Below are 25,607 nucleotides of genomic sequence, written 5' to 3' on the forward strand. Positions count from 1 at the left end.
TTTTTTTTGATTACATAAAACATAAGCATATTTTAAATAAAGTTTAATCAAATTAAAATTAAATATTTTAAATATTCAGTAATATTGTAAATGATGTTTTGATAGTAAATTACAGTTAATACTATCTATTAACTAAACGATGTAATGTTAATACTGTAATAATAGTGTATTCAATTCAATTCTGTAATTGTTATTATCATTTACATTGACATAATTTGATAAAAAACTGCGTTAATTAAATTAATAATTAAAATAAGTGTTGAAACACTTAAATTTATATTCATAACTAATTATTCAATTTTAATCATTTTTGATTTGTTATGTAATAAATCTAATAAAAATGAATTTAGACTCAACTGTGAATTAGGCGAAAGGCATGACTAAATGCATCGATTTATAAAAACTATTTTGTATACAAAAATGACTAAATTTAGTTATACTTATAATATCAATAAAATGATATTTATATATATAATAAACTATTATATAAATTACCGTAATATACTTAATACTATAAATAAATAAAATATTAAAAATTATAATTTAGACGACGGGATCATTAGATTTCCGTTGGCAAAGATATTATTGGGATCGACGTATTGTTTAACAGCCCTAAGCATTCCCAGACCTACATTAGAAACGGTCTGTTCGAGCCATCGTTTTCTAATTTTACCGCATCCGTGGTGATGGGATATACTATGGATTATAAATATACAAAATAATTCATACATAACTCGATTAATAATATATACGACAACATACCTTCCACCCGATGCAATAATCTCATCTCTGGCAGCATTTTCAATGGACTCATAAACACTGACCGGATCACCACTAATCATACCGTCCTGATAGTTGAATGCGAAGTAAAAGTAAACACAAGCGCCCGCATCGTAAGTCTATCCATAAGAAGTATACCTTTAATATTAAAAAAAAAAACAGACGTATGACATACCTGAGTGACACGACATGTAATGAGTGCCGGTTTGCTAACAATATATTTTTTTACTTCAGTTCTTAACTTTTCTTTTACATTTCGACATAAATCCAGACATCTATCCCAAGGAACTGATGTCTCGAAAGATTCCGAAACAATTCCATAATCTAATCCTAAATCCTATGTAAACAAAAGTATATAAAAATGTAAATCATTGATAAAATTTCAAAAATAAAAGAATACAAACTCGAATGTATGCGATTACAAATGTCAAAAGATAACCACGTCTTCCATTTTCTTCTCCCGCAGACATACCTCCTAATTGTTCCGCAATTTCTATTATTTTTGTTTCAAGTATTTCCACGTCCTTATAAAATAAATAAAATGATTTAATTTTGAAAAATACATTATTATAGATAACAAAAAATAATTCAATTAAACCTCTTTATTGCCTTCCATAAGAAGTGTCGCGACACACATTTGGTTGACATCAAAGCCTTTGATTTTAGTGACGTAAAACTTTTTAAATCCGTCAATAATTGACTGTAATATTGATGCAGTGCCTGGTTTTAGGGCCTGACCTAAAAAATAATATTACCGATACTTTACTAAAAGCAATTAGTGAATAGAAATATTCATACCGAAGATAAACTGTTCGTTATCCATGAGCCTAATTGATGCCGGTTTGAGCTGTCTTCTGGCAATTTCGCGCATAAATTGAACACCGACCTCAAAGTTTGGGAAAACAATTGATCCATATTTTTGGCACTCAGGTATTGGCCTAACTTTAAGTGTGACTTCAGTGATAACTCCAAGAGTCCCTTCAGAACCTAATATGAAATGATGAATATCAGGACCCGAGGATATTCTGGGCACTTGACAATTGCGTTGGACAGTGCCCTTCGACGTAACCATCTTCACGTGAACCAACATATCTTCAATATTTCCGTAAATATTTTTTTTCATTCCCGAAGCTCTGGTGGCCACCCAACCACCCAAAGAGCTAAATTCATAAGAATCTGGTTCATGACCGGTACATAACCCAAGTTTTGCTAGTTCTCTCTCCAAATCTTGACCAATAATTCCGGACTCAATATGAGCGGTAAGATTGTGGTGATCAACCCATAAGATTTTATTCATTTGTGAGGTATCTAATGATATTATCATTCGGTTCTCATTTTCTGGGCATTCAAGAGCTCCCGAAACACTGGTTCCGCCACCGAAAGGAATAATGACTACATTATGATCTGAAGCCAACTTGACTAATATGACCACTTCATCGTGACATTTGGGCCAAACCACGATATCGGGCACTCTTTTAAACTTATGTTCTCTTAGTGTAAATATCTCATGCAATGTGTGTCCGTGACTTCGGAAAAGTCGATCGCTTGCATCAAATGAATGAGCAATTGATGTCTTAAGTAAATCATTCATTAGACCCTCACTGACGATAGGTTTCGGTAAATCTAATGCTTGCGATTCGGACTTAAAAATAAATTTATTTGTATTATAATCTGATATTTAAAATATTAATCAAAATACAGACCTGTGATGTGAACTTCGTGTTGAGATCAACTCCAAGAGCCGATTCGACCCATTGGGCAAAAAGTGGCAGTTTTTGGCTTCCGATGCGATAGCGATCACCCGTAAAGCTGAACATATGATTTCTAGTATCAAATTCAAACCTCGAGTCCTTATATCCCCATCCATTCCACTTCAGCAAAGTATCACTACAATAGATCCAATCAATTCAAAACAAATGTCATTAAATTTATAGCCAATTAAATTACCGTTTCTTAGGGATCGCTGGCGACCACTGGTCACTGTGTTTGTCTCTTGTGTTGACTGTGTCTTTGGATGACATTATGATCACTAAAACTGTTGGACCACTTGTTTAATAATTAATGAAAACAATGTGTTATTAAGTGCTTAACAATAATGACTTTCAGTGTTTAATATATCATATTATATATAAATACTTTATTATTACTGTATATCACATGAGATATGACTTTATGGTTGACAACAGTTATTATTATAACATTAATTCAATTAATCTTTTATACAATGCATTCAATAAAACAATACAATTGAATGCAATTTGAATGCAATAGAATGCATGCAATCAATTGAATCAATCATTTTATTGATTATTTATAAGCGTCTCATTGGTTGTCATAGCAATCAATGATCACCTCATGTCTGACATCGCAAACACTTTTCATTTAATTAATAATAATTTTATTTAATTTTTAACAAATTATTTGGCATTTAATACAAATTCAAATAATTAATTCAAGTTTTTAAACAAATTGCTGCAAAACTTTAATTTTTTACTTAGAAAACACAAAACTATGTTAAAAGAGATTTTATATTATTATTATTATTATTATTATTATTATTATTACTAATATTAAGTAAACAAACGCTTGAAATGCCTTTTAATAGTTGTTTACAAACATTAGCTCTGATTGTGTGTCCATTTGAGTGATGACTGACTCATAACTGGTACCACATTTGCGATCATTTTTCTACACAATTGTGGCCAATATGTGGCCAAAAGTCATATTCAATGACAAACACCTTTTGGTGACCTTTTTGTTGATATTAATATCAATGAGTTGTAGCCATCAGATGGTGGTATCAAACGATATAACAGATAACTCAGTGAAAGAGTTGAGCCAACGATGTATTCATTTGGTGCCAAACAATGACAACTGTTTCATCAATTTTCTTCATTTAGATCAACATATCATTGAATTTTCACTTAAATGTAAGGATATTGAAGATCACATGAAATTAGTTAAAGCAATTGATTGGATTTATAGCTCTAATGATAGTATTTGTGGCAAAATTGGTGCCAAATTGAAACTTAAAGAGATTGAGATTTACGGAAGTGATTCTTCAGCAGTCAATCAATGGCTTAAAACGTTTAACAAATCCATTGAAAGCTTAACAATCATTGAAACATTTGGGACACAAATTGACGATAATTTGTTTAATAAATTTGAAGATTTAAAATATTTAAATTTTTCAAACAATAATTTAACAAAATTTCAATCAAAACCAAAGTTATTTCATTTGATTTCTTTGGATTTAAGTCATAATAAGTTGGAATCAATTGATTTGAATGGTATGACATCATTGAGATCCTTATATTTAGAGAACAATTACTTGAAAACAATCAAAGAGTTTGATAACAAAATCACAACCATATCATTGACCAGAAATGAATGGATTTGTGATAAAAACTTGATTTGGCTCTTGAAATACACTAAAGATAGGTCTCATAAAGTCATTAACAGAGAGAACATTCTTTGTAAATCTCCAGAAGTGGCTAAAGACATGAAGTTTTCTCAACGTATGACTGTATTGGAGACACCGATTTGTGGACAATGCGAGTGCTCTGTTGTCAGAAATAAAGATGTTATGTCTGTTAACTGTTCCAACAATCAGTTAGAATCACTGCCAACAAGTCTGCCATCCATAACAAAGATAGTAAAACTTGACAACAATAATATTAAACACATATCACTGAATGCATTGGCACTGAATAACTGGAGGAATGTTTCATATCTACACCTAAATAATAACACAATTGAATCGTTGGCTGGCTTTGAGAGAACTAATTTGTTGAAGAATTTGGTTGCATTACACTTAAATAATAATCGTCTTAAAGAAATACCAGTTTATATATTGGATCAATTGTCACACTTGGATGAACTCTATCTGTCCAATAATCCGTGGCTTTGCAACTGTAAAACAGTTGTTTTCCAAACATGGCTTCAGAATCATTTCAAAAACGTTAAAGACGTTTATAACATCCGATGTGCCGCAGCTCTCGATCCAGACATTGAAACAAAGCCTAAAAATGGTTTGTATACCGAAAATGCAGACCAAAAGTTTGCCACTCGAGTCCTCTTAAGGATTCCTAAATCAGAATTATGTCCACAATCTCGGGAACCAATAGAAGTGTTTGAAATAATCAATTGGTTGGTCTCAACACTTATTATACTAATAATTATAAAATTGATTTACGACTACTTTTGGCAAAAAAGAACCGGAAAATTGCCAGAGTTTTTCAAATTGAATATCAATTGATGTTATTTTTTTTTGTCCATTTTGACGATAAATGATTGTATATTTTGTTAAGTTTAAAATATTTACTCCACATTACTATTGTTTGTAAAAATAATAAAATAAATTTATATACTGTATATAATTCACACAAAAATGACTTAAAGTTCTTGTTTTTCATTATTATTATTATTATTGGTATGACTTAAGGTCTCATCGAGACAACCGGCATCTCCTCTCTTAAGAACTCTGTCTACACATAAATATTTGTTTAGCGGTTGTTTCTGATGATTGAAATACCAGTTCTCGATATCCGACTCATGCTTTTCCAACAAATCTTCACACTATTAAACAACAATACATTTAACAAAATCTTAATTTTAATAACATCTGATAATTACCTGAGTTTTCATATGAGTGACTTCAGCTGATGGTTTGTCCCATAAGTCAAAAGGCATTCCGAGATCCACTTTAACTCCTTTGTCAACCAAACCGTGTAATGTCTTGAATGTAGTGCTCATCCCTTTTGCAAATCTTGTGCTGTCTTTCCTTTCTTTATGAATATTATACTCCAATAATGTCTCACAAATGCCATCCAACGACTCGACTAATCGCAGTTCACTTTAGTTAACAAATTCATTAATATTTAGTTACAAATAAATGCTAAAATTATGATAAAATTAAAAGGAAATAATAAATCATACGAAACAACATATTTCTTCTTATGTCTTGTTTGATCGTCAAATCCATATCCCGTTTCAATGACATCATGTGTTTTCCCGGTTTGTTTCAATCGTTCCTCTAATTCAATGACCAAATACTTGCAAACTATTCAATAAAAAACAAAAACAAATTAAAACAAATTAAAACCAATTGTCACCTAATTTTGACATTTAATTCAAGTGTCTTTACCCTCACAATTGTTGGCATACTTAACGCCATACACCTCTTCTTCGACACTTTTCTCTTCAGCCAAACAAATGGTTGCAATTATGGCAAACAATGTTATTGTGACAAACAATTTGTTCCCAAATGACATTATTTAGTATAAAACTTATTTAAATAATTATTTTTAAAAAGTTAAGTTATGGTTAAAAATAGTGCCATAAAATTGTGACCTAAAAATTGACTCTCAATACGAGTTTATTAACATAAATGCATTGATAATTGAGTTTTGATTACAATATACAGTACAATGTGTACTCTATTAGAATATATATTATATAACTGTCCATGTACATTTTTACATTATTATAAATAATATCAAATATATATATATACAGAATATATTTATTTTGAAAAACACATAATAAGCTGATTACATGTACAATAGTTAACAAATTTTATTATTTACTGTATTATTATTATTAAGTTTATGCTATCTATTAGCGCATACTCTGCTTACTATTTATACGAATTGTTAGTGTATTGGATACCTGAGCTAACAAAGGGTGGATCAAAGTTTGCAAAAAATATTGTTTACCGGTAATTGAATTTACGTTATTTTACTATCATTTTTGTTATAATTAAATATTGTCTAATTTTCATTGTTACTATCAAAACAATACTGTAGTTATATACAAACATTTTTTCATATTTAATCATACAATACAGACATTATTAAGTTTAGATTATAATCATTAATATATTTTTTTAAAATTATAAACATTTTTTTATTTTAAAAATTAATTTATTAGTAATATTACAACAGAATTAATGTCATTTATTCAATGAAAAGAAAAATAAAATATTTAAACATAGATTGACTCTATGGTTGTGTTTAATGTAAAATGTGTGATTTTTTTAATATATAATTAAACTCATTTATCTGTATTCGTTAATTTCACATAAAAATCATTAATTTTTCTATAATTTAAATTTTTATAATACAATTGTTTTACTAAATTTTTATAACATTCAATAATAAATTAGTTAAAATTAATTATTTCACGTTTTTTAAAATTTCAAACCAATTTACACGATCTCTCCACAAGTCGTTTTACAGGCATATCGTCTCAAAAATGTTGAGCCGAAATGTCAAACAATTTTTGTGAGCAATTTGTCAAATAGTCATAAAATTTTAAAGGCACAAACAGATAGTGCAAATGGTTGACAATTATTTCAATCATTATTTATCCGCTAAGTATATGATTATTATTATTATTGCGATGATTTGGTTTTGCGTTAATTTAGTAGTGGAAGCAATGGTAGCCACTGGCCATCAGCACAATTGAGAGAAGTGGTAATAAAAAAATACGAAACGTTCCTTCATTTTTCTTAATATTATATATGAATTTCACAATTTAATTGCCAAAGTGTTCATGAAATTCACTACTTTTTTCTTAAATCAAATGTTTTCAGCGATAAAACCAAATAAAATGAATTTAATTTATCAGTTTTGTATAACAACTCATGTGTTTTTGTTTGTTTTGATGATTTGTTTGACAAGTAATGAAGGATTTTTAACATAAATATTAAATTAATAAATCTCTTAAATCACACAATTCTAAGACCTTTTAAAGATGCTTCTAAAGACTAATAATAAAAAAAATATTTAATCAAATTTAAATAAATTGTGCTTAAATTTAAGTACCTTTAAATCCCAGATAACCATCTGTCCATCGACACTAATGGTAGAAATCTTGTCGGTCGCTGACTTAGACCCACTGTAAAGTCTAATCTCTGTAATAGTGTTTTGATGGATTGTATCCAATTGGGTGTCACTGACATTATTATCAGCAATGGCTCTCTTATCCATATCTCTAAACTTTCTCATAGCACTACAAGAAATTAAATATATATAAATTGTATAAACATATGCTAAATATAACAATCAAATTAAATTATATTTTAAATCATCACTTCATACCTAAACCCATCCACTTCTTTCTTAAGAGATTTGTCCACTTTGTCGACATATTGGAGTTCAGCTTTACTCATATCATACTTAAAAAGCATTGGACAGCAGTCGTGACCCTTTAATGAGAAATTATTTTAATAATCTCATATCAAAATAGAAATTAATTTTATATCAAATTAGGGCTAATTGTATGACACTTACGGCAGCAATAATCAAGTCGGATGTCGTCCACACACACGTCAAATAAGGCAAATATCGTGTTTTAAATGTCGAGATAGACATACCTCTATTGGCGTCGGCCACAGATATACTACTGTCATGAGATACCCACGCAAGACGATTGCCATCGGGAGAAAAACTCACGTTATGAACCCATCCACCTGTCAATACAAATCATTAAAAAACAATTAAAATTGACATCAATTACAAACCTCCTCCACCCGAAAACTCGGCAATTAGGGAACCGGTGGCACACTTTCCACCCCATGGTGTCGGTTCGCCTTCTCTTTTGTCCACTTCTTTAATAAAACCGGAAAATATTCTGGCCTTAAAATCAGTTGAGCCGCAGGCAAGCAATTGGTTGTTTATATGCCAATCAACTGAAGTAACTGTTGAACGAATAGGTTTTTTGATATGTTTGGAAACCCACCAGTCGTTTGACTCTTCAAAATAACAAATCGATATAAGTTTAGCACCGCTTCCCACTGCAAACTTGTCCTCTTTTGGTGACCACCGCACACAAGTGGCCGCTCTATTAATTCGCAACAATACTAATGTTGGCTTCCAATTGCCGTCAATTACAGACCAGACATAAGCGTTTCGGTCCTATTAATAACAAAATTTAATTATATTATAATTTTTATACAATTATTAATCAATAGATACCGCAGAACAGGTCACTATTCGGTTACTATTTGGTGCCCAATCAATACTTGTTATCCTTAAGTCATGGCCAACCAGTGTTTGATTTAACGTCCACTTTGATCCCTCTTTTTGATAAATATGGACTTCATTATTGTTGGGAGAGAGGGCTACTTCTGTTAATATCAACAAATAATACATTCATTTAATTGTCACAATAATAATAATAATAATAGACATACTATTTCTTTGGGCATTAAATGCATGACACGGAATGGCATCGATGCCGAAGCTGTGAACTTCAGACATGGATATCACGATTTTGTCACAATTATCCTATTATTACAATTATATGGACAATATATATATATATATATGGTTCACGATTTGAGCCAATGGTCATCAATTGATCAACCGATTTACATGTCGATCATCGATAACCTATTCATCACCTATTGTATCAAAATATAATATCATATTAAACAAACAGATATTAACAATATATTTATTTAGTTTTATTAACTAAAATAATTATATTTATTTTAATCTTATCTTTAAGACAAATATTTTCTCATAAGTTAAGTAAAAAGCAACGAAAAAATCAGTGAAATTGTTAAGTAATGAATAGTATTGTATTGACAGCGGATTTAGTTATTATTTGAACAATAAATCAGAGATAAAAATATGTAATAAAATGATTGACAAAAAATATAATACAAGTATAGAAGTATTCATTGACTCTAATGTATTAAAAGTCATGTTTTAACACTAAAAGTCATTTAATATAAAAATATAAATTAATATTAAAACAATAATTTTGATATAAAAACATAAATTTAATGGCATATCAAATGAAACATTCAATTTGTAAAACTAACTGATCCTCACTTTTGTCATATAATTCAATAATATTTACGTATAATTACAGTTAATTTATGTTAAATCATAGCTAATAATAAACAAATTATCACTAAATGTGTCGACAATTAAAACAAATGTTGAAATCATAAGAAACGCCCAAAAGTTGATACAAACTTAGTGTTGCTTTCAATGAGTTTTATGTCAAATGTTGTCAAAAATAGCCGACATTTGACACTAACTATGACTTATGAGTCGATATTTGTCAACATTTAATGGTTTGGCCGACAATATAGTCAAATAAATTGATAGAAATTAATTGAAAACAATATTAAATTGCGATTAAAATACTCACAAATCGGTGATTAAAACACTTGAAGTGAGTGTTAAACTATTGAGTGAATCACTCGATAAGTAATACAACAATTCAGCGGAGGATATGTCGAAACAAACGACAACTCATTTTCAATCATATATTACGACAAACAATACATTCAAATGGAGACCCCTTTTGACAAACCATTGCATACAAAGTCTATGACAAACACATCACTAGTCATACAGTTATACCATTAATACCGGTATTTAAATACTGATATTCATTGATAACATTTTGCCATTGATTTCCTCTACCACTTGCTTATCATGTTTTACATCAATTTTGATTGTTATTAATAATATAACCAAATCATTATATACATAGTATTACAGTATTATAACCAAACAATCAAATCTATTATTTTTACTTTACATAACATTTTTTAAATTTATATCAAAATACAGTATAATATCATTTTTTATCACATGTTTCACTCAAATAAATTCATTTTTTGTCTACATTTTTAAAATACTTACGATTATTATAATTTATAAATGATTTGATATATTTGTACAAAAAATTATTACAATAATTGATAAACTGTTTGATTAATAAAATATTACAAATAAACTCATTTTAAAAATGCACTTAACTTACATATAATTACAGATTTTCTGACATTTCATTTTAATATTAAAAATATATTTTTATATATAATAAAATCTGATAATACAAGTAATCAATAGTTTTTATATTTATAATTAAAATATAATTAAATGTATTTTAAACTAATTATCAAAATAGGGAATAAATATTCATAACGTTTATTATGAATGACTTTATCGGATAAATAGACAATACTTTTACAATAAGTTTATTTAAAGACCAGTTTTTATGGCAAACATTGAACTTAGAGTTCATTTAATGCAAAGATGTTTTGATTTGAAGTTTTGTTGTGTTTTATGTGAAATGTTATGTCATATCATATATTATATTGAATGACAATATTATTGTTTCAATTGTTAATATTTTTTGATTGATATCATTTGTGGTAATTATCTGACATTAGTTGATAGTTATCGTCTAATTAAACCTCAAAACAAATCAACGATTCAATAGTCATCTCATAATTGTTTCTCACTATTAAAGGTATTGAATGTATTGTCAAATGAGTTGTCAATAAAGTCCTCAACACATATGTGTATTAACTTTATAATACATTTATTTGTAGTAATTGCCTAATAATTTAATTAAATATTTATTATATTTATAAGTATTTATTTACTAATGATAATACTCTAATAATTATACAGTATTATAAATTATAATACTGTATAAAGTAATACAGGTCTAAACAAACAACATGTGATTATAAATGATAAAATTGTTTGAATTGTTTCAAACCATTGATTGATCCAAATTGATTCAACATTAATATAATATATGGCATAACTATAATAATAATAATAATAAATATGATATAAAATTCTTGAGATTTAAACTTAATTTTTATGAGTATATTATATTTTTTAATACAATAATAATTATTACAATTATTGTGAGGACTGGTAGTCCTTGTGATCGCACGTGTAGTTTGAATAACTGGCAATTGATTTGACATAACAATCAAAAAATTGTGTTTTAGACTCCATTTTTCTGATGATTTTTTGTTATATTTATTAATTTCATATATTTAATAAAATTACTTAAATTTTAGTTATTTTCTAAATATAAAATATTGATTGCATTATATCTATAGATATATAAATTTACAAAAAGTTTTTTACTATAGAAAAATTATGTGCCGGTAATTGAAAAAACGAGAAATAATATATTAAAATATTAACAATTATTAAGTGTCTTAAAAATATGAAAACATTGAAATAAAGATTTTTAGACAATACAGATATAATTAGTTGAATTGTCGACTGAACCCTAACTTGAAGTTTATTGACCGAAACCTTTAGTAAAAATTATTATTATTATTATTATTATTATTATTATTATTATTATTATTATTATTATTATTATTATTATTATTATTATTATTATTATTATTATTATCAGTTCAGTTATGTGTGAAGACGTTGTAAAATATTTAAAATCTAATCCTTTACTGTATTTTTAAGATAATATTTAATAATTTTTATAAATATTATATAATTTCTATTTATTGCAGAACTTTTAACTAAATTACTTGAAATATATTGTTATATTCATCCGATAAGTGGCAGCAATTAAAATGAATAGTTTGGTAAAAGTTTGGATATTTTGTGTATTACTTGACATTATTTGGTGTCACGAGTCGTCGTTTCAATCAATTGAAGAGATGGATAACCATTTACACGCCGACCAAATCCCTGCTCCTGATTCTCAGCCAAGTTATGAAGAAATTAAAAAAAAATTGTCACAACTTTTTGATCAAGAAATAGATAAAGATAGCGATGGATTGGCTACCGTTACTGAACTGAAGAAATGGATTGAAGTGGTTCACCATAAACTCATTGAAGATAATATTGAACAACAGTGGGCTTATTATAAGCCTGAAGTACAAGAAGTTCACAGTTGGGAAGGATATAATCCGGAACAAAAAGAAGTGCTTCATTGGGAACATTATGTTAATATGACTTATCCCGACAATATAGCCGAAGAAGATAATTCTGATCCAAACTTTAAGAATTATAAAAATATGTTTAAAAGAGCAGAAAGAAGATGGAAATATGCCGACAGAAATTCAGACTCAGTTCTGGTTAAAGATGAATATAAAGACTTCATTCATCCCGAAGAATCAGATCGAACTAAAGAGATATTAGTTGATGAAGCTATGGAAGAGATGGATAACGATAACAATGGCGAAGTGACACTTGAAGAGTATATGAATCATATTAATGAAATGTCTCCGGAAGAAGAAAAAACTAATCCCGAGTTCGCTCAGGTTTGCTGTTTAATCATCAAAATTGCTATTTAGTCATAATTGTTATATTTATTATTAGGTCCAACAAAATCATTTTATAACATATTTAGACAAAAATAAAGATAGCGTTTTAAATAAAGATGAACTTAAAGAATGGTTGGTTCCTTCGTATGACAAACACGAGGCCGAGTCGTGGAGACTCATACAAGAGGGTGACCACAATCAGGACGAAAAACTTTCATTAGATGAGCTGTTAGAAAGTCAGGACCGATACTTAAGTCTAATTCCGCCCGAATTCTGGCACCAATATAATGACGACCACTCGACAACCACCCCTTCCACTCACGAAGAATTATAACAACTTTTTTTTATAAGCATTGTGTGATTATAAGAAAACAATTCTTTAAAAATGATTAAAAATCAAAATATTTGATAAAATGCAATATAAACTAAATTTTATTTAAAAAATTAGTTTAAAATATGTATTATTTAACAATATCTTCAGGTTATTTTTATTGTGCTCTCTATTATAAAATATTAATTATTAGCAGAAAAATGTTTTACTATACGGTAAGATAAAGTATTAATACTGTATCTACAGGTAGTCTTACGTTATATAAAATTGAGATTTTAAAAAATTGTCAAAATTGTATAATTTCTTTCGAATTGATCAAAAATAAATATTTCTATTATTTATATTAAGATACTTTAGTAAACAACTAATTTTTGTGTCAATTTTATAGAGAATTTCCATTTTATTTTCTTCAAATATATTATCAAAACATTAACTTTATTTTCTTTTAATTTCTTTAAAACTATCGAAATGTGTGAGGAATGAGATCGAGATTTTTGGTCATCAATTAGTGGTAAAACCAGATCATTAAGTGATCTAAATCTAGCATTTCTTTACAATGAACCGGATTATTGAGTACTAAACATAAAAACTATAAAAAAAACTAAACGATGAGAGATGTGTTATATAATACATGAGTTCAGTCTTTAAAAAATACATTCAATATTATCATTAAAATCGGTGAGAATTAGTCCTCATTTTCAGTTATAATTTAGTGAATTGAATGTTATTTTAAAATTATCTTAAAGTGTGGCCGAAAGGGAGAAAAAAAATTTTGTTGAAAATTTACATCCGTTTTAATTAATGAAAGTCAAGCTTTCATTTGAATCCTAGTTTTTCAATGAAAATTTTATTAATTTTAGCCAAACATACATTTATGTGAATTTTCATGTTTTATATATTAATCTAAATTTTGCTCATAGGTTGACATTATTTCAACAATATTATGTAAATTATCGTAGAAAACAATTTTATTTTAATTATTTTATTAAAAATAATTTTAACTAATTGTGAAGAGAGGGTAATATTAATATACTATACATATAAAGTTATATGAATTACAGACTACAGTAGTCAAGCAATGGTAGAGTAAGCAACTAAACAATCTAATGTTAGAGCCCGGAGCTCACCCTCCAATAGCCCCCAAACTGATAACAACAACACAGTTATATAAGATTCAAGTTATAAACTGTCTATAACTAGATGTACCGTTAAGTTATGTGTTGGCACTACAGGTAACTGTTTATAACAGTTATACCCAAACTTGTCGTTCACTTTTCATTGACTATACAACAAGTTTTTAGGTTTTTACTCGCGAGTGAACATTGTTTTTGGTTCATTGACCCCAACATTGCATTTAAATGTGAACTTGAAATGCAAAAGTTTTTTACTATTTTTAATTTTCTTATTATATTTAGTTATCAGTCAATTAATTATTTCGTTTACTTGTTTTTAACACAATTCTCTCATTTATTTGTTGTATTAATTTATTTTTATTTTTACTTTTATCTATATATCCAATTTTTATAATAATAGTTAAAAACATATATTTGTTTTAAGATTTATTTAGTTTTTTATAGAAATGGTTTCTTATAAACTTATAAATTGAATATATTTTTAAATAATAGACATTCAGGTTATTTGAGGTTATGATCATTAGATTCTAATAAATTGTAAACATTTTACCCCTCATATCGTATCAACCCTTTCCTGAATAACATTCATGTATTTTATTTAATCTTCATTTCATTCAATTTTTAAAAAATACATTAAATTTTGTTAACAAAATTTAATTTATTATTTCGCATACGTTGTTATATGGAATAAATTAATTACTAAATTAAAAATAACAATATTTTATTTAATTATATTTTATAAAATAATATTATACTAAAACTAAAAGATTTTATTTATATTTGTTTTAATTTATAATACAATATAAATTTATACTGAATTTGGTCTGCGATAGTGCTAATTATATAATAACATAGTATTGGTGTTTATGGGACAAACATATTACTAATTGGCAAACAATTACTGAATTTAACAAAATGTTTGCAATTATGTTAATATAATTCATTTTAAATATGATTTTGTTTTATTCATTTCTATTTTGTTTGTTTTTTTATTTTTTTAAAACAAATAATAATTTTTTGCTAAAATTATTATTAATAATAATGAAATAGATTTGATGTGAACTACTTTGAATTTACACTATTTATGGGCACAAAAAAAGATAAAACCAGTGCTTGTATTCATTAGATATTTTCATTGATGACAGTGAAGAACAAGTGATCTAAAAAACAATAAGACTGTTATGTTGTTGTTATTGTTATCTAACAGTTAGCACAGGTATTGCATACAAAACAACAAACAAATTATTAGTTAAATTAGTCTAAACATTACAACACAAGTCTGTACTAATCACCGCTACAGAAGTGTTCAGACACTGAGAGACAACAGCGACTGTTGTATAAAAAAAACAAGTTTTTAATCCAATAATGTCTTATATAGTACTCATATAACTGTATATTCAAATATTGTTTAACTTTTCCCCCATTTCTGGTCACTGGTATTGACGGAAATATGTTTTTGTATTAACTAAAAAAATAATAATTTGTCGCCGATATTGTATTATCTAAGTACTGTACTATCAATAACAATGTACTCATTTCTATATTTTATTTTTTGTTTTACTTATTTATATTTATAATTTTTTAAATAATATATATATAATATTAAGCATAAAAATATATTTATATAATATTTTCACGAGTATTGTGACTGAATTTTATTTTATTTTTTATACTATTGTAAATGCTATTTACTTATAATTTTAAAAATAAGCATTGTAAAATTAAAATTAATTTTTAATAACATGAAAAATATAGGAAAAAATTTGTGACCATATATTAAACTTTACTAAATTTAATCAAAAGTATAGTTAACATGCACAAATTAACATCAATAATTTAAAATTATATAATATTTTTAATACTGTAGTAACATTACAGATATATTGACTATTGCAATGCTAAAGTGTTGATTTGTCCATGTTAACTGTAAGTGTAATTTTGAATCAATTTAGTCAAATTTAATATAAAATTTGTATAATTCATCTATGTGAATTAATAATTTGTAGAAATTTATTTTTTTTTATATAACAATTTATATACCATTTGTGGTACATTAACATAGTATTACATAAATTTATGAAATACTTATTTTATTGTTATATATTTGTAAAATTTATTATTTAAAAATAGAAATAATTAAATTGATTGCAAACTTTGAAAATATCTATTGAAAATCATATTATGACGAAATGCTATATAAATCTACGATAGATTATTAATATATTTAGTTATAAATATGATTGCAAACTGATGAGGACTGGGATGTCCTCTCTCTGGAAACATGTTTTCTCAATTTGTTTACATAGTATAGCATCGACTTTCTAGTCTTAACTGTCGGTACTCTAAGAACCGGTCCTTAAAAAGCCTGAACCTCTTGCTCTTCACTTACAGTGTATTGCTGTTCACTCAATGTATGGCTTGTTATTAATGAATGAAAGTTTCAAACATATCTTTTGGTTGGTGTATACCTACCTACCAGTGCTAAAGGCATACTCCGAACTTGAATAACTTCCTGAACTTGAATGGTGCAGTGATAGCACCGTTATATAGTGTTTGTGCAATAATTAGGTTATGTTTAGACCATTCCTCACAACTGCTGCTATTTTTTTACTAAATAGTTACTCAAATGGTAACCAACGATGAGTTTCTTCAAACAACTCAAACTTTTATTGAGACAAAAGATTTTATTAAGAAAACGACAGCCAGTAATGATTTTTTGTTATTTTTTTTATTAAATGACAATATTTTCCAAATAATTAATTGATTATATGGTGTACTTATAACAGACAACTTTATTCTTGGAGCTCTTCTGGCCGGCCATTGTTTTTCTGGCCGTACTTACCGTCAGATTACAGTTTCCAGCAGTCAATCGGCAGACTTGTATGTGTCCAGTGATTTACAATCATCTTTCATCATAAATATAATATATAGATATTATATGTTTTTATCGGTATGTTTAATGTGTTAAACAAATTTTTTATCCGTTGATTAGGTTATTATAACTCAAAAGCACTTCCGAGCGCCGGATCTGTCAATTTTTGGCAGTCATTTGTATGCAATGTTGACAACCCTTGCCTTAATTCAAGCTCTTATAATGAGATCCCATATTATCCAAATGCCAGGTAAGCAAACATTGCATTAAAAACTATACGTTAATTAATATTTGTCTGACACACTATAGCCTACTTTAAAATAACTTTATACTGTATAACAATCCTAAGCGTCGCTGTCCCCTATTATAACAGTTTAGCTTAAAATAGCATCATTTTTAGCATATATAAAGTATATATATATATATTTAGACATTTATTTGTCAAACAATAGTTGTGTAATAAATTTTAGCAAATTATTTGCTTATTTTTATATTAAGATTTATTTGAGAAATCAATTTATTAGAAAAACTTTCTTAAAATACTCTTTAATTAAATTGAGGTTATATTTGATATAATAATACTGTATTATATATCAATAGACTCATTAGTCTCATTAAACATGTTATGAATTACAGGCATTTCACTGTAAATTTATACCACTCTTTTAAAATCACTTAATAAACAATAATTTCGATATAAATATTTTTATTTAGGAAAGTAATAAATTTATTTTAAATTTAGTAAATGTTTGTTAATATTAATATTATATTATTTTTATACAGTACTGTATAATAAAATAAATATTAAATTTTAGATTTGTTCATAAAGAGATTGTCTTTGGTTTAATTATATTATATTAAATATATTGAACACAAAATATAGAATGAATAAAAAAAATTATTTAATAATTTTTAAATAATCCATTATTGGTAATAATAATAATAATAATAATATACTTAAGATGAATAACAAAATATAAAATTACATAAAAATATGAATTATTAGAATCCATAAATTGGTGGATCAATTATCTCCATTGATAATTGAGAAAAATGTGACGTCAGTTATCCGCGATTTGCCGAAAGGTATTCAACTTATCGGTACAATTGTGGATATGCTGTCACAGTCACCACTTAAAAGTACAATCGAAACTGGATTTCCATTTATGGATATATTGATGGACTCCGGGACTGAAAAGATTAGACCACTTCGTAATAAGACATCGAGAAGTAGTAAATCGATGGATACTTTAGAGCTGTTGGCTTTGACTAAAGCACATCTACACAACTCAGAGATGAGATCAGCACTCAATAGTTTGAAAGAAGCTATAAAAGCAATGCCTTATATTAAAGGATTTGTGGCAAATGTTTCACAATCTCTTAATTTGGATGAAGAATTAGATAAAATAGACCTAAAAGGAGATCCAATTGAATTGCTTGGATGTAAATGTTTAACTTTAATTAGTCTTTTAAACAATTATAAGTTACTAATAATTTATTACCAAAACTCTTGTGTTTGACAGCCCCTCACGCGTCAACTATTTTGGGTAAACTGATGTGCGGACAAACATTGCCAGCGCTGAGCAAAGAGATGCAACTCATGAAAGTAGTGGTAAAAAAGCCAAATATCAATGAAGCGGACGCGGCATCACTTGCCAGTAAGTTTTGTCAACACGGGTACAGACAAATAATGCAGATGCAGGGCGGACCTGTCATCTGGGCTTTTCTTAAACCTATTTTGGCCGGAAAAGTACTTTACACACCTAAAAATGATTTAACCGACTCTATTATGGCCCGAATGAACAAAACGTTTGCATTTATGTCTGAATTTGCTGATGTATTACATGCCTGGGCGCAGACCATTAGCTCACTAAAAGACTTCTACAAAGATCCGAATGCCAATCAACGACTTAGAAGTCTTAAACATTTTATCGTTCAGTTTTTGGGTCGAGAATTTGAAGGCATTTTTGATGACACCGAAACTTTTAACTTAATTGAAAAAATGGCAAAATCGGGAGCAATCTTAGGTTTGGTTCAGATGGCGGCAAATGTTGCACAATGTGTTCATTTGAATAGATTTGTTGGTCTCTCTAATGAACTGGAGTTAGAAAACATGGCCCGAAAATTAACAAAATCACATGAATTTATAGCTGGTATTGTATTCAATAATATGGATACACACCCATTGACAGCACATCCCTTAAAGTTATCCCACAATATAGAGTATAAGATCCGTATTGACATTGACTTTGTGCCGTCAACTAAAGCTTTAAAATCACGCATTTGGGAACCGGGACCTCGAGATAATTATATCACTGATTTGGGTTATTTGAAAGGATTCGTTGAAATACAAGAAATGGTTGACAGAGCTATTACATCTGTTTTAATTAATGACACTAAACTACTAATTGAACCGGCAGTCCATTTGCAACAATTTCCATACTTGTGCTATGATATCGATAAGTTTGGAAACTATATACGAGCTCTTTCACCACTAATAACAACAATTGCTTGGATTTTTTTAATCGCTTATTTAATAAGAGAACAGGTTCTTGAAAGGGAACTTCATCTCGAAGAAGTACTTAGAGTAATGGGACTTAAACCAGGAGTTGCTTGGATGACATGGTTTGTCATATTTAATATTTCTAAATATTTAATATTTTAATTAATAAAATATTTTTAATTATTTTTAGGTTTCTATTAGGACTCATAGTAATGGCGTTTGGGACCCTTTGTGGGCTTACATTACTTAAATTGGGAGGACTTATACCAAATTCAGATCCCGTACTCTTATATATATTCTTTATGTCGTTTTCTTTATCATTGATAATGTATTGGTAAGTCTTATACAAAATCAACATTTCGTTGAAATTAAACATTAAATATAATATACTAATCAATTAATAACTGTATTAATCATTCAGTTATATGATGAGTTCATTTTTCAAGACGGCAACCATTGCAGCTCTCTCTGGAATCGTTGGATATTTGGCCTCATTCTTACCATTTATGGTGGCCATCACTCTTGAAAATGAAATGTCATATATTCACAAAGTGCTTACTGTAAGTCGCATCACAAGTATAGCTAATAATTTTATTTTTAATAAATAATAATTATGTTTCATATGTTTAGTGTTTTTCAATGTCTGCATCATTTTGTTATGGCATGATGTATATGTCCCGGTTTGAGGGTAACCAACAATTTCTAGTTTGATTCAATAATATGTTGTAAAGTATAATGAATATCAAATTTAAACTATTTATAGTGCAAGGTGTCGGTATGCAGTGGACAAACCTATGGCACAGTCCAATGCAAGCGGACACTATGAATGTGGGAACGGCAATGATAATGATGTTTGTCGACTCGATATTATATTTTGTAATTGCATGGTATATATCACATGTTTGCCCTCGTAAGTCATTGAAAACAATTTATTTAAATCAAAATTATAACAATTGATTTTTGTCAAACTATATTGACATAATATGATAGCCGGTAATAACGCGCACCGATACCCCTGGTATTTCTTTTTGACGTACAACTACTGGTGTTGTAATATTCACAATACATCCAAAAGCAAATCTAAGACAACTATCCAAAGCGCTGATCAACAACGTAATGGTAAAATTGGTAACACCAATGGCTACGGAAATAATCCGGGAATTCAATTGCAAGGCCTTTATGTGATATTTAATAAAAGTAGCAAAAAGTGCAAACATGTGGCCGTCTCTAACCTAAGTCTCAGTCTTAAAGAGGGACAAATCACAACTATGTTGGGCAGGAATGGCGCCGGAAAGACAACAACTATCAATGTCCTGACCGGTCAATTGCCACCAACGGCCGGCTCTGTCTATATTTATGGACATCCTGTACCCGATGAGTTTATGCAGGCCAGGAAACTATTGGGATATTGTCCTCAATATAATACCTTATTTATGAATATGACTGTTAGAGAACACTTACAGTTCTATTCGGATCTTAAGGGACTCTTAAATGAAGATGAAATTGAAGAAGACATCAATAATATGTTACACAGCACAGGACTCTGGCATTTACAACACCATCTCGTCAGACATTTATCGGGTGGACTTCAGCGAAGATTATGCGTAGCACTGGCTTTTGTCGGCGGATCTAAACTAATCATTTTGGATGAACCCACGTATGTCTTATATGTTTTAATTTTTGTTATTTATTATTTTGTCATTCAGGGCAAGTGTGGATCCAGTGGCACGAAGAAGTATTTGGGATCTAATAGTTCAACAAAAACAAAGTCGAACAGTACTGTTGACAACACACCACATGGATGAGGCAGAGATATTAAGTGATGAAGTGGCTGTCATTCATAGGGGAAAATTACTTTGTATTGGATCACCACTACTTCTTAAAAGCAAATATGGCTGCGGATATCAATTGACAGTTTCAAGACAAGGAAATGATGATGGTGATAATGATTCAGGCAGATCATCCAATGGACCAACAGAAGAGTCCAGTGATGTCGAAAGATTGATGGCATTCACTAAATGTCTTATACCTAATGCAACCTTTGTTGAAGACTACGGTCAAGAAGTCATTTTGACACTTCCACAACATGGTTCATATGGTGTGGCCCACGATTACGCCACCTTTTTTAAGTGTTTGGACGCCAACATCCATGCTCTGGGATTTGGAAACTATGGACTGACGAGTACTACTCTCGAAGAAGTATTCCTTACACTTTGCAATCTTGAAGAGTCACATATGCCTATGGAAGCGGCAAAACTAGCCGTCGCCAGAAAGTTCAGTCAACCCCTCAATAATGAAGAGAATAGTCACGATATGCGTATGAATTTGGACCCAACTATGGACTGGAACTGTCCAGAGCTGGTCACTGGAGTTCAGCTTAAATTCAAACAATTATGTGCTCTTCTTAACAAACGATTCACTCATACATTAAGAGATTGGAAGACATTATTTTGTACGCTATTCCTTCCCTGTATTTTCATAGCATTTGCAATGGGAATGACATTAATTAAGCCATCCTTTGCACCGGATCCGGCTCTTCCACTAATGCCCACAATCTATGGTCAATCAAGTGTTTCATTTTATAGTGCAATCAATTCATCACAAAATAGCAAATTAATAGCAAATGAATTAATCAAAACAAAACCAAAAATTCCTGATTGTTTAAAACCTCGAGAAAATTGGTTTGTGATTATTAATAGTTAATTTTGACTAAAATTTTTTAATAATTAATTTTAAATATATTTTTTTCCTTTGATAGGAGAGTATCTAAGTGTCCAGTTTTAACAGAACTTCCCTCAGAAACAAATTATCTACCGAAGCACTTAAAGACGTTATCAGGAGATGCCTGGACTACTAATGCTAAACTTTGTCGATGTAATGAATGTAACACTGATATGACATCAATGACTCCTCTAATTTCAAGTCCAGCACTTACTGGACACGGATTTGTATATGATTTGAGTCGTGTAAATGTCAGCCAATTCTTGTTAAGAACTTATTCCGAATTTATGGACAGACGTTGGGGTGGTTGGAGTTTCCATAATAATGATAATAATATGACAACAAAGAGTCAACAAATAGTTAAGATCTGGTTTGATAATAATGGATATCATAGTTTGCCATCTTATTTAAGTGCTGTTAATAATGCTATTATGAGAGCAAATCTCAAAGTCGCTGGTATTGACAATTCAAGTCAATATAGTAAGTAGTGTTATATAAAATAATTATCAAATTATAATAATATAAAAAATATTTAATTTATAGGAATTACCACATATTCGCATCCATTGCACATAAGGTCGAGTCAATTGGGAGACCAGTCACTAATGCAAAGGGCTGGGGATGCGGGCATTGCACTCATTATTTTGGTTGGATTTATTTTTATCCCAACCAGCTTTGTCTTCTATATTGTAAGGGAACGGACCTTTGAGGAGAAACAACTGCAACGTATCTTTGGTGTGGGAACTGTACTCTACTGGTTGTCATCTTTGTTATGGGATTTGATATCATTGAGTGTTGCAATTGGTTTCTCAGCTATAATAATATCATGTTTTCAATTGCCTATATATGTGGCTCATCTCAATCTACCGGCTGTATTGACGCTATTATTTCTGTTTGGTTGGGCTATGACTACATTAGTCTATTTAATGGAGAAGCTGTTCAATGAGGCCAGCATTGCATTTATGGTCATATATTGTTTAGCACTATTCATTGGAATCAATACAATGATTATGAGATTACTTATTGATGTGTTTAAGTTGATTGAAGTGAGTCCTGTATTTCAATCAACATTTGATAGGATAGCCATTATCTTCCCTCCCTATGCCTTACTAAGTGGTTTAGTTGATATACATAGAAACCAACTGTTCGCTGATATATTTAAGTTATTTGACCAGGACACTTATGTTAACCCATTCTCAATGCAAATGTTAGGTCCATATTATATAACACTTGCTGTCGAAGGAATCATACTATTTATAGTGAATCTAATACTCGAATACTTTAACTTTTCTTCATATAAAACAAAACAAATAATCAAATCTATTGTTAACAATGAAGACAATGATGTGGCCGAAGAAAGAAAGAAAGTACACCTCAATGAAACCAATAGCGATATATTAAAGATCGTCGGACTCACTAAAGTCTTTCAAAGTATGTTTGGAAAACGTATTGCCGTCGATAACGTCAGCTTTTCGGTGCCACGCGGAGAGGTATTACACATAACTCTTTATATTTTATTATATTTAATATTAAATTAATAATTTCATAACCATTTAGTGTTTTGGACTATTGGGAGTCAACGGAGCCGGAAAAACAACTTTATTCCGTATACTGACGGGACAATTGAAGCCAACGACTGGTCAGGCGATCATCAATAGCAAAGACATTCGGAAAATTTTATCATCAAATTACCAATCATTGGGTTATTGTCCTCAAGCGGATGCACTCGACTTTGTTCTCACTCCTTATGAACATTTGACTATTTATTCACATCTTAGAGGAATACCTACACAACATATACCAACTGTAAGACATAATATTTATTTATATAGTTTTTAGCAATTTTGTTAATTATTAAACAGTAGTTTTACACAAACAGCTTATAGATATTGAATATTATTAATTTAATTATATTACAATGTATTGCAATCAGATTGTCAATGAATCGTTGGCTAAATTTCAATTGATGCCACACTCGCAGATGCCTGTATTGGCACTGAGTAGAGGTAATCGTAGAAAACTATGTTTGGCAATAGCTATGCTCGGGAACCCACAACTGGCACTTTTGGTAGACATTAAATATATTTGATTAAAATTAAATGTTAATTAACTTAATTAAATATAATTAAAGGATGAACCGACCAGTGGTCTCGACCCTCAGAGTCGGCGATATATTATTCAGAACATTCAAAATGCAGTCAGAGATCGGAGATCAGTACTGTTGACATCACACAGGTATACAAATTTGAATTAAATTAAATGATTTACCGATAATAATAAAAATTTCATATAATAGTATGGAAGAGTGTGATATCCTATGTTCCCGATTGGCAATTATGGTTAACGGACGCTTCAAATGCATTGGAAGTCCACAGTATTTAAAACATAAGTTAGCATTTATTTTGGATTAATTTTGCTAAAAAATCACTTTAAATTCAAAATTAAATTAATATTTGATTACTAAATAAATAATAGGTTTGGTTCGGGATATTTGATAACTTTACGACTTCACGAGTCTGAGAACAATCACTCGGATGCCATCACTTTTATGAACCAATATTTCCCTTCCTGTGTCCTCAGAGTAAGTTAATGACAACTATTTGTAAATATATTGGACACTATTATACAGTTGATTGTCACTATATTAGGCACATCACCACACAATGTTAGAGTTTAGTCTACCCTACAATCACATCCCTTTGTCGACAATTTTCGATAACTTACAAAAAGGACAACAGAAACTTAATTTACAAGACTTCTCTGTTAGTCAAACATCATTAGATCAGGTCTGTAATAATAATAATAATATTATTATTATCTTTAAATTAAATTAATAAATATAATATTATTTTTAAAAATAGGTTTTTGTGAGTTTTGCTAATCAACAGATCAATGATTATCAGTCACCGATCCCTTCCAAGCAAAACACTGTTTACTCAAATCCTGCATTTATTAGCTCTTCAGAGAACTTAAATGCAAACAAAAAACAAGCCATGGATTACACTGTCAGAAGTAGAGGTCGTTTTCCTGAAGACAATCACTACATGAGAGCTAATAAGAAAGTAAACCATTGGAAGACATGTGAAAATACCACTCAGTTTTAAATTAATTATTTTATAATCATTTTCATTGAAACCCATAATTAGTTAACTCATAACATAAAATAAAAAAATGTCAATTGAATTCGTGTAAATTTC

At 29.0% G+C, this 25,607-nt stretch overlaps 6 protein-coding genes across 7 annotated transcripts; 3 read left to right on the plus strand and 3 right to left on the minus strand.

Moving 5' to 3' along the window:
* Positions 1–498: 498 nt before the first annotated feature.
* LOC128965381 (alkyldihydroxyacetonephosphate synthase, peroxisomal-like) lies at positions 499–3,023 on the minus strand. 2 transcript variants are annotated; one of them, XM_054312066.1, is made up of 9 exons: positions 2,928–3,023; positions 2,728–2,826; positions 2,484–2,667; positions 1,579–2,422; positions 1,379–1,518; positions 1,185–1,304; positions 956–1,117; positions 763–899; positions 499–696 (listed from the first exon to the last, which is right to left on the minus strand). In XM_054312066.1, the coding sequence occupies exons 2-9, from the start codon at positions 2,799–2,801 to the stop codon at positions 537–539; spliced, it is 1,821 nt and encodes a 606-aa protein (XP_054168041.1). In that variant the 5' UTR covers positions 2,802–2,826; positions 2,928–3,023; the 3' UTR covers positions 499–536. The 2 variants fall into 2 exon arrangements, with proteins under 2 accessions (XP_054168041.1, XP_054168040.1); XM_054312065.1 differs by having other exon boundaries at positions 2,917–3,023.
* Positions 3,024–3,553: 530 nt separating this feature from the next.
* LOC128965505 (slit homolog 3 protein-like) lies at positions 3,554–5,039 on the plus strand. Its single transcript, XM_054312212.1, has 2 exons — positions 3,554–3,933; positions 3,982–5,039. Exons 1-2 carry the CDS (start codon positions 3,554–3,556, stop codon positions 5,036–5,038), a joined length of 1,437 nt encoding a protein of 478 aa, XP_054168187.1. The 3' UTR covers position 5,039.
* Positions 5,040–5,108: 69 nt separating this feature from the next.
* On the minus strand, positions 5,109–6,342 carry LOC128965390 (protein canopy homolog 3-like). The gene is made up of 4 exons (XM_054312077.1): positions 5,927–6,342; positions 5,719–5,842; positions 5,416–5,635; positions 5,109–5,358 (listed from the first exon to the last, which is right to left on the minus strand). The coding sequence occupies exons 1-4, from the start codon at positions 6,051–6,053 to the stop codon at positions 5,176–5,178; spliced, it is 654 nt and encodes a 217-aa protein (XP_054168052.1). The 5' UTR covers positions 6,054–6,342; the 3' UTR covers positions 5,109–5,175.
* A 456-nt stretch (positions 6,343–6,798) lies between these two features.
* On the minus strand, positions 6,799–10,206 carry LOC128965385 (actin-related protein 2/3 complex subunit 1A-like). Its single transcript, XM_054312071.1, has 8 exons — positions 9,949–10,206; positions 8,978–9,187; positions 8,760–8,911; positions 8,306–8,699; positions 8,076–8,254; positions 7,884–7,990; positions 7,608–7,794; positions 6,799–7,549 (listed from the first exon to the last, which is right to left on the minus strand). Exons 2-8 carry the CDS (start codon positions 9,042–9,044, stop codon positions 7,511–7,513), a joined length of 1,125 nt encoding a protein of 374 aa, XP_054168046.1. The 5' UTR covers positions 9,045–9,187; positions 9,949–10,206; the 3' UTR covers positions 6,799–7,510.
* A 631-nt stretch (positions 10,207–10,837) lies between these two features.
* Positions 10,838–13,184, plus strand: LOC128965506 (calumenin-like). Its single transcript, XM_054312213.1, has 3 exons — positions 10,838–11,061; positions 12,092–12,847; positions 12,906–13,184. Exons 2-3 carry the CDS (start codon positions 12,155–12,157, stop codon positions 13,182–13,184), a joined length of 972 nt encoding a protein of 323 aa, XP_054168188.1. The 5' UTR covers positions 10,838–11,061; positions 12,092–12,154.
* A 3,765-nt stretch (positions 13,185–16,949) lies between these two features.
* On the plus strand, positions 16,950–25,514 carry LOC128965507 (phospholipid-transporting ATPase ABCA1-like). Its single transcript, XM_054312214.1, has 20 exons — positions 16,950–17,019; positions 17,101–17,194; positions 17,307–17,436; positions 18,193–18,629; positions 18,710–19,811; positions 19,880–20,023; positions 20,111–20,249; positions 20,320–20,377; positions 20,453–20,599; positions 20,680–21,346; positions 21,396–22,370; positions 22,448–22,890; positions 22,954–23,900; positions 23,968–24,216; positions 24,344–24,478; positions 24,542–24,645; positions 24,707–24,799; positions 24,886–24,991; positions 25,059–25,196; positions 25,272–25,514. The coding sequence occupies exons 1-20, from the start codon at positions 16,954–16,956 to the stop codon at positions 25,512–25,514; spliced, it is 6,417 nt and encodes a 2,138-aa protein (XP_054168189.1). The 5' UTR covers positions 16,950–16,953.
* The last annotated feature ends 93 nt before the right edge of the window (positions 25,515–25,607 follow it).

Source organism: Oppia nitens, unplaced genomic scaffold (genome assembly GCF_028296485.1).
Source record: "Oppia nitens isolate AA-2021 unplaced genomic scaffold, nextdenovo-longstitch-racon4-pilon3 scaffold17_pilon_pilon_pilon, whole genome shotgun sequence".
Classification (NCBI taxonomy): Eukaryota; Metazoa; Arthropoda; class Arachnida; order Sarcoptiformes; family Oppiidae; genus Oppia; species Oppia nitens.

Coding starts and splice junctions, on each gene's coding strand:
- LOC128965381 (XM_054312066.1), bottom strand. CDS start 2,801: ATGTCATCCAAAGACACAGTCAACACAAGAGACAAACACAGTGACCAG. Junction 1,305..1,378: donor TTATGGAAGGCAATAAAGAG/GTTTAATTGAAT, acceptor TTATTTTATAAG/GACGTGGAAATACTTGAAAC. Junction 900..955: donor TTACATGTCGTGTCACTCAG/GTATGTCATACG, acceptor TCTTATGGATAG/ACTTACGATGCGGGCGCTTG.
- LOC128965505 (XM_054312212.1), top strand. CDS start 3,554: ATGAGTTGTAGCCATCAGATGGTGGTATCAAACGATATAACAGATAAC. Junction 3,934..3,981: donor ACACAAATTGACGATAATTT/GTTTAATAAATT, acceptor TTCAAACAATAA/TTTAACAAAATTTCAATCAA.
- LOC128965390 (XM_054312077.1), bottom strand. CDS start 6,053: ATGTCATTTGGGAACAAATTGTTTGTCACAATAACATTGTTTGCCATA. Junction 5,636..5,718: donor AAGAAGAAATATGTTGTTTC/GTATGATTTATT, acceptor TGTTAACTAAAG/TGAACTGCGATTAGTCGAGT. Junction 5,359..5,415: donor TCACTCATATGAAAACTCAG/GTAATTATCAGA, acceptor GTTGTTTAATAG/TGTGAAGATTTGTTGGAAAA.
- LOC128965385 (XM_054312071.1), bottom strand. CDS start 9,044: ATGTCTGAAGTTCACAGCTTCGGCATCGATGCCATTCCGTGTCATGCA. Junction 8,700..8,759: donor GAATAGTGACCTGTTCTGCG/GTATCTATTGAT, acceptor TGTTATTAATAG/GACCGAAACGCTTATGTCTG. Junction 7,991..8,075: donor CCGACTTGATTATTGCTGCC/GTAAGTGTCATA, acceptor TTCTCATTAAAG/GGTCACGACTGCTGTCCAAT.
- LOC128965506 (XM_054312213.1), top strand. CDS start 12,155: ATGAATAGTTTGGTAAAAGTTTGGATATTTTGTGTATTACTTGACATT. Junction 12,848..12,905: donor CTAATCCCGAGTTCGCTCAG/GTTTGCTGTTTA, acceptor ATTTATTATTAG/GTCCAACAAAATCATTTTAT.
- LOC128965507 (XM_054312214.1), top strand. CDS start 16,954: ATGAGTTTCTTCAAACAACTCAAACTTTTATTGAGACAAAAGATTTTA. Junction 18,630..18,709: donor TCCAATTGAATTGCTTGGAT/GTAAATGTTTAA, acceptor TGTGTTTGACAG/CCCCTCACGCGTCAACTATT. Junction 24,217..24,343: donor CTACACAACATATACCAACT/GTAAGACATAAT, acceptor TATTGCAATCAG/ATTGTCAATGAATCGTTGGC.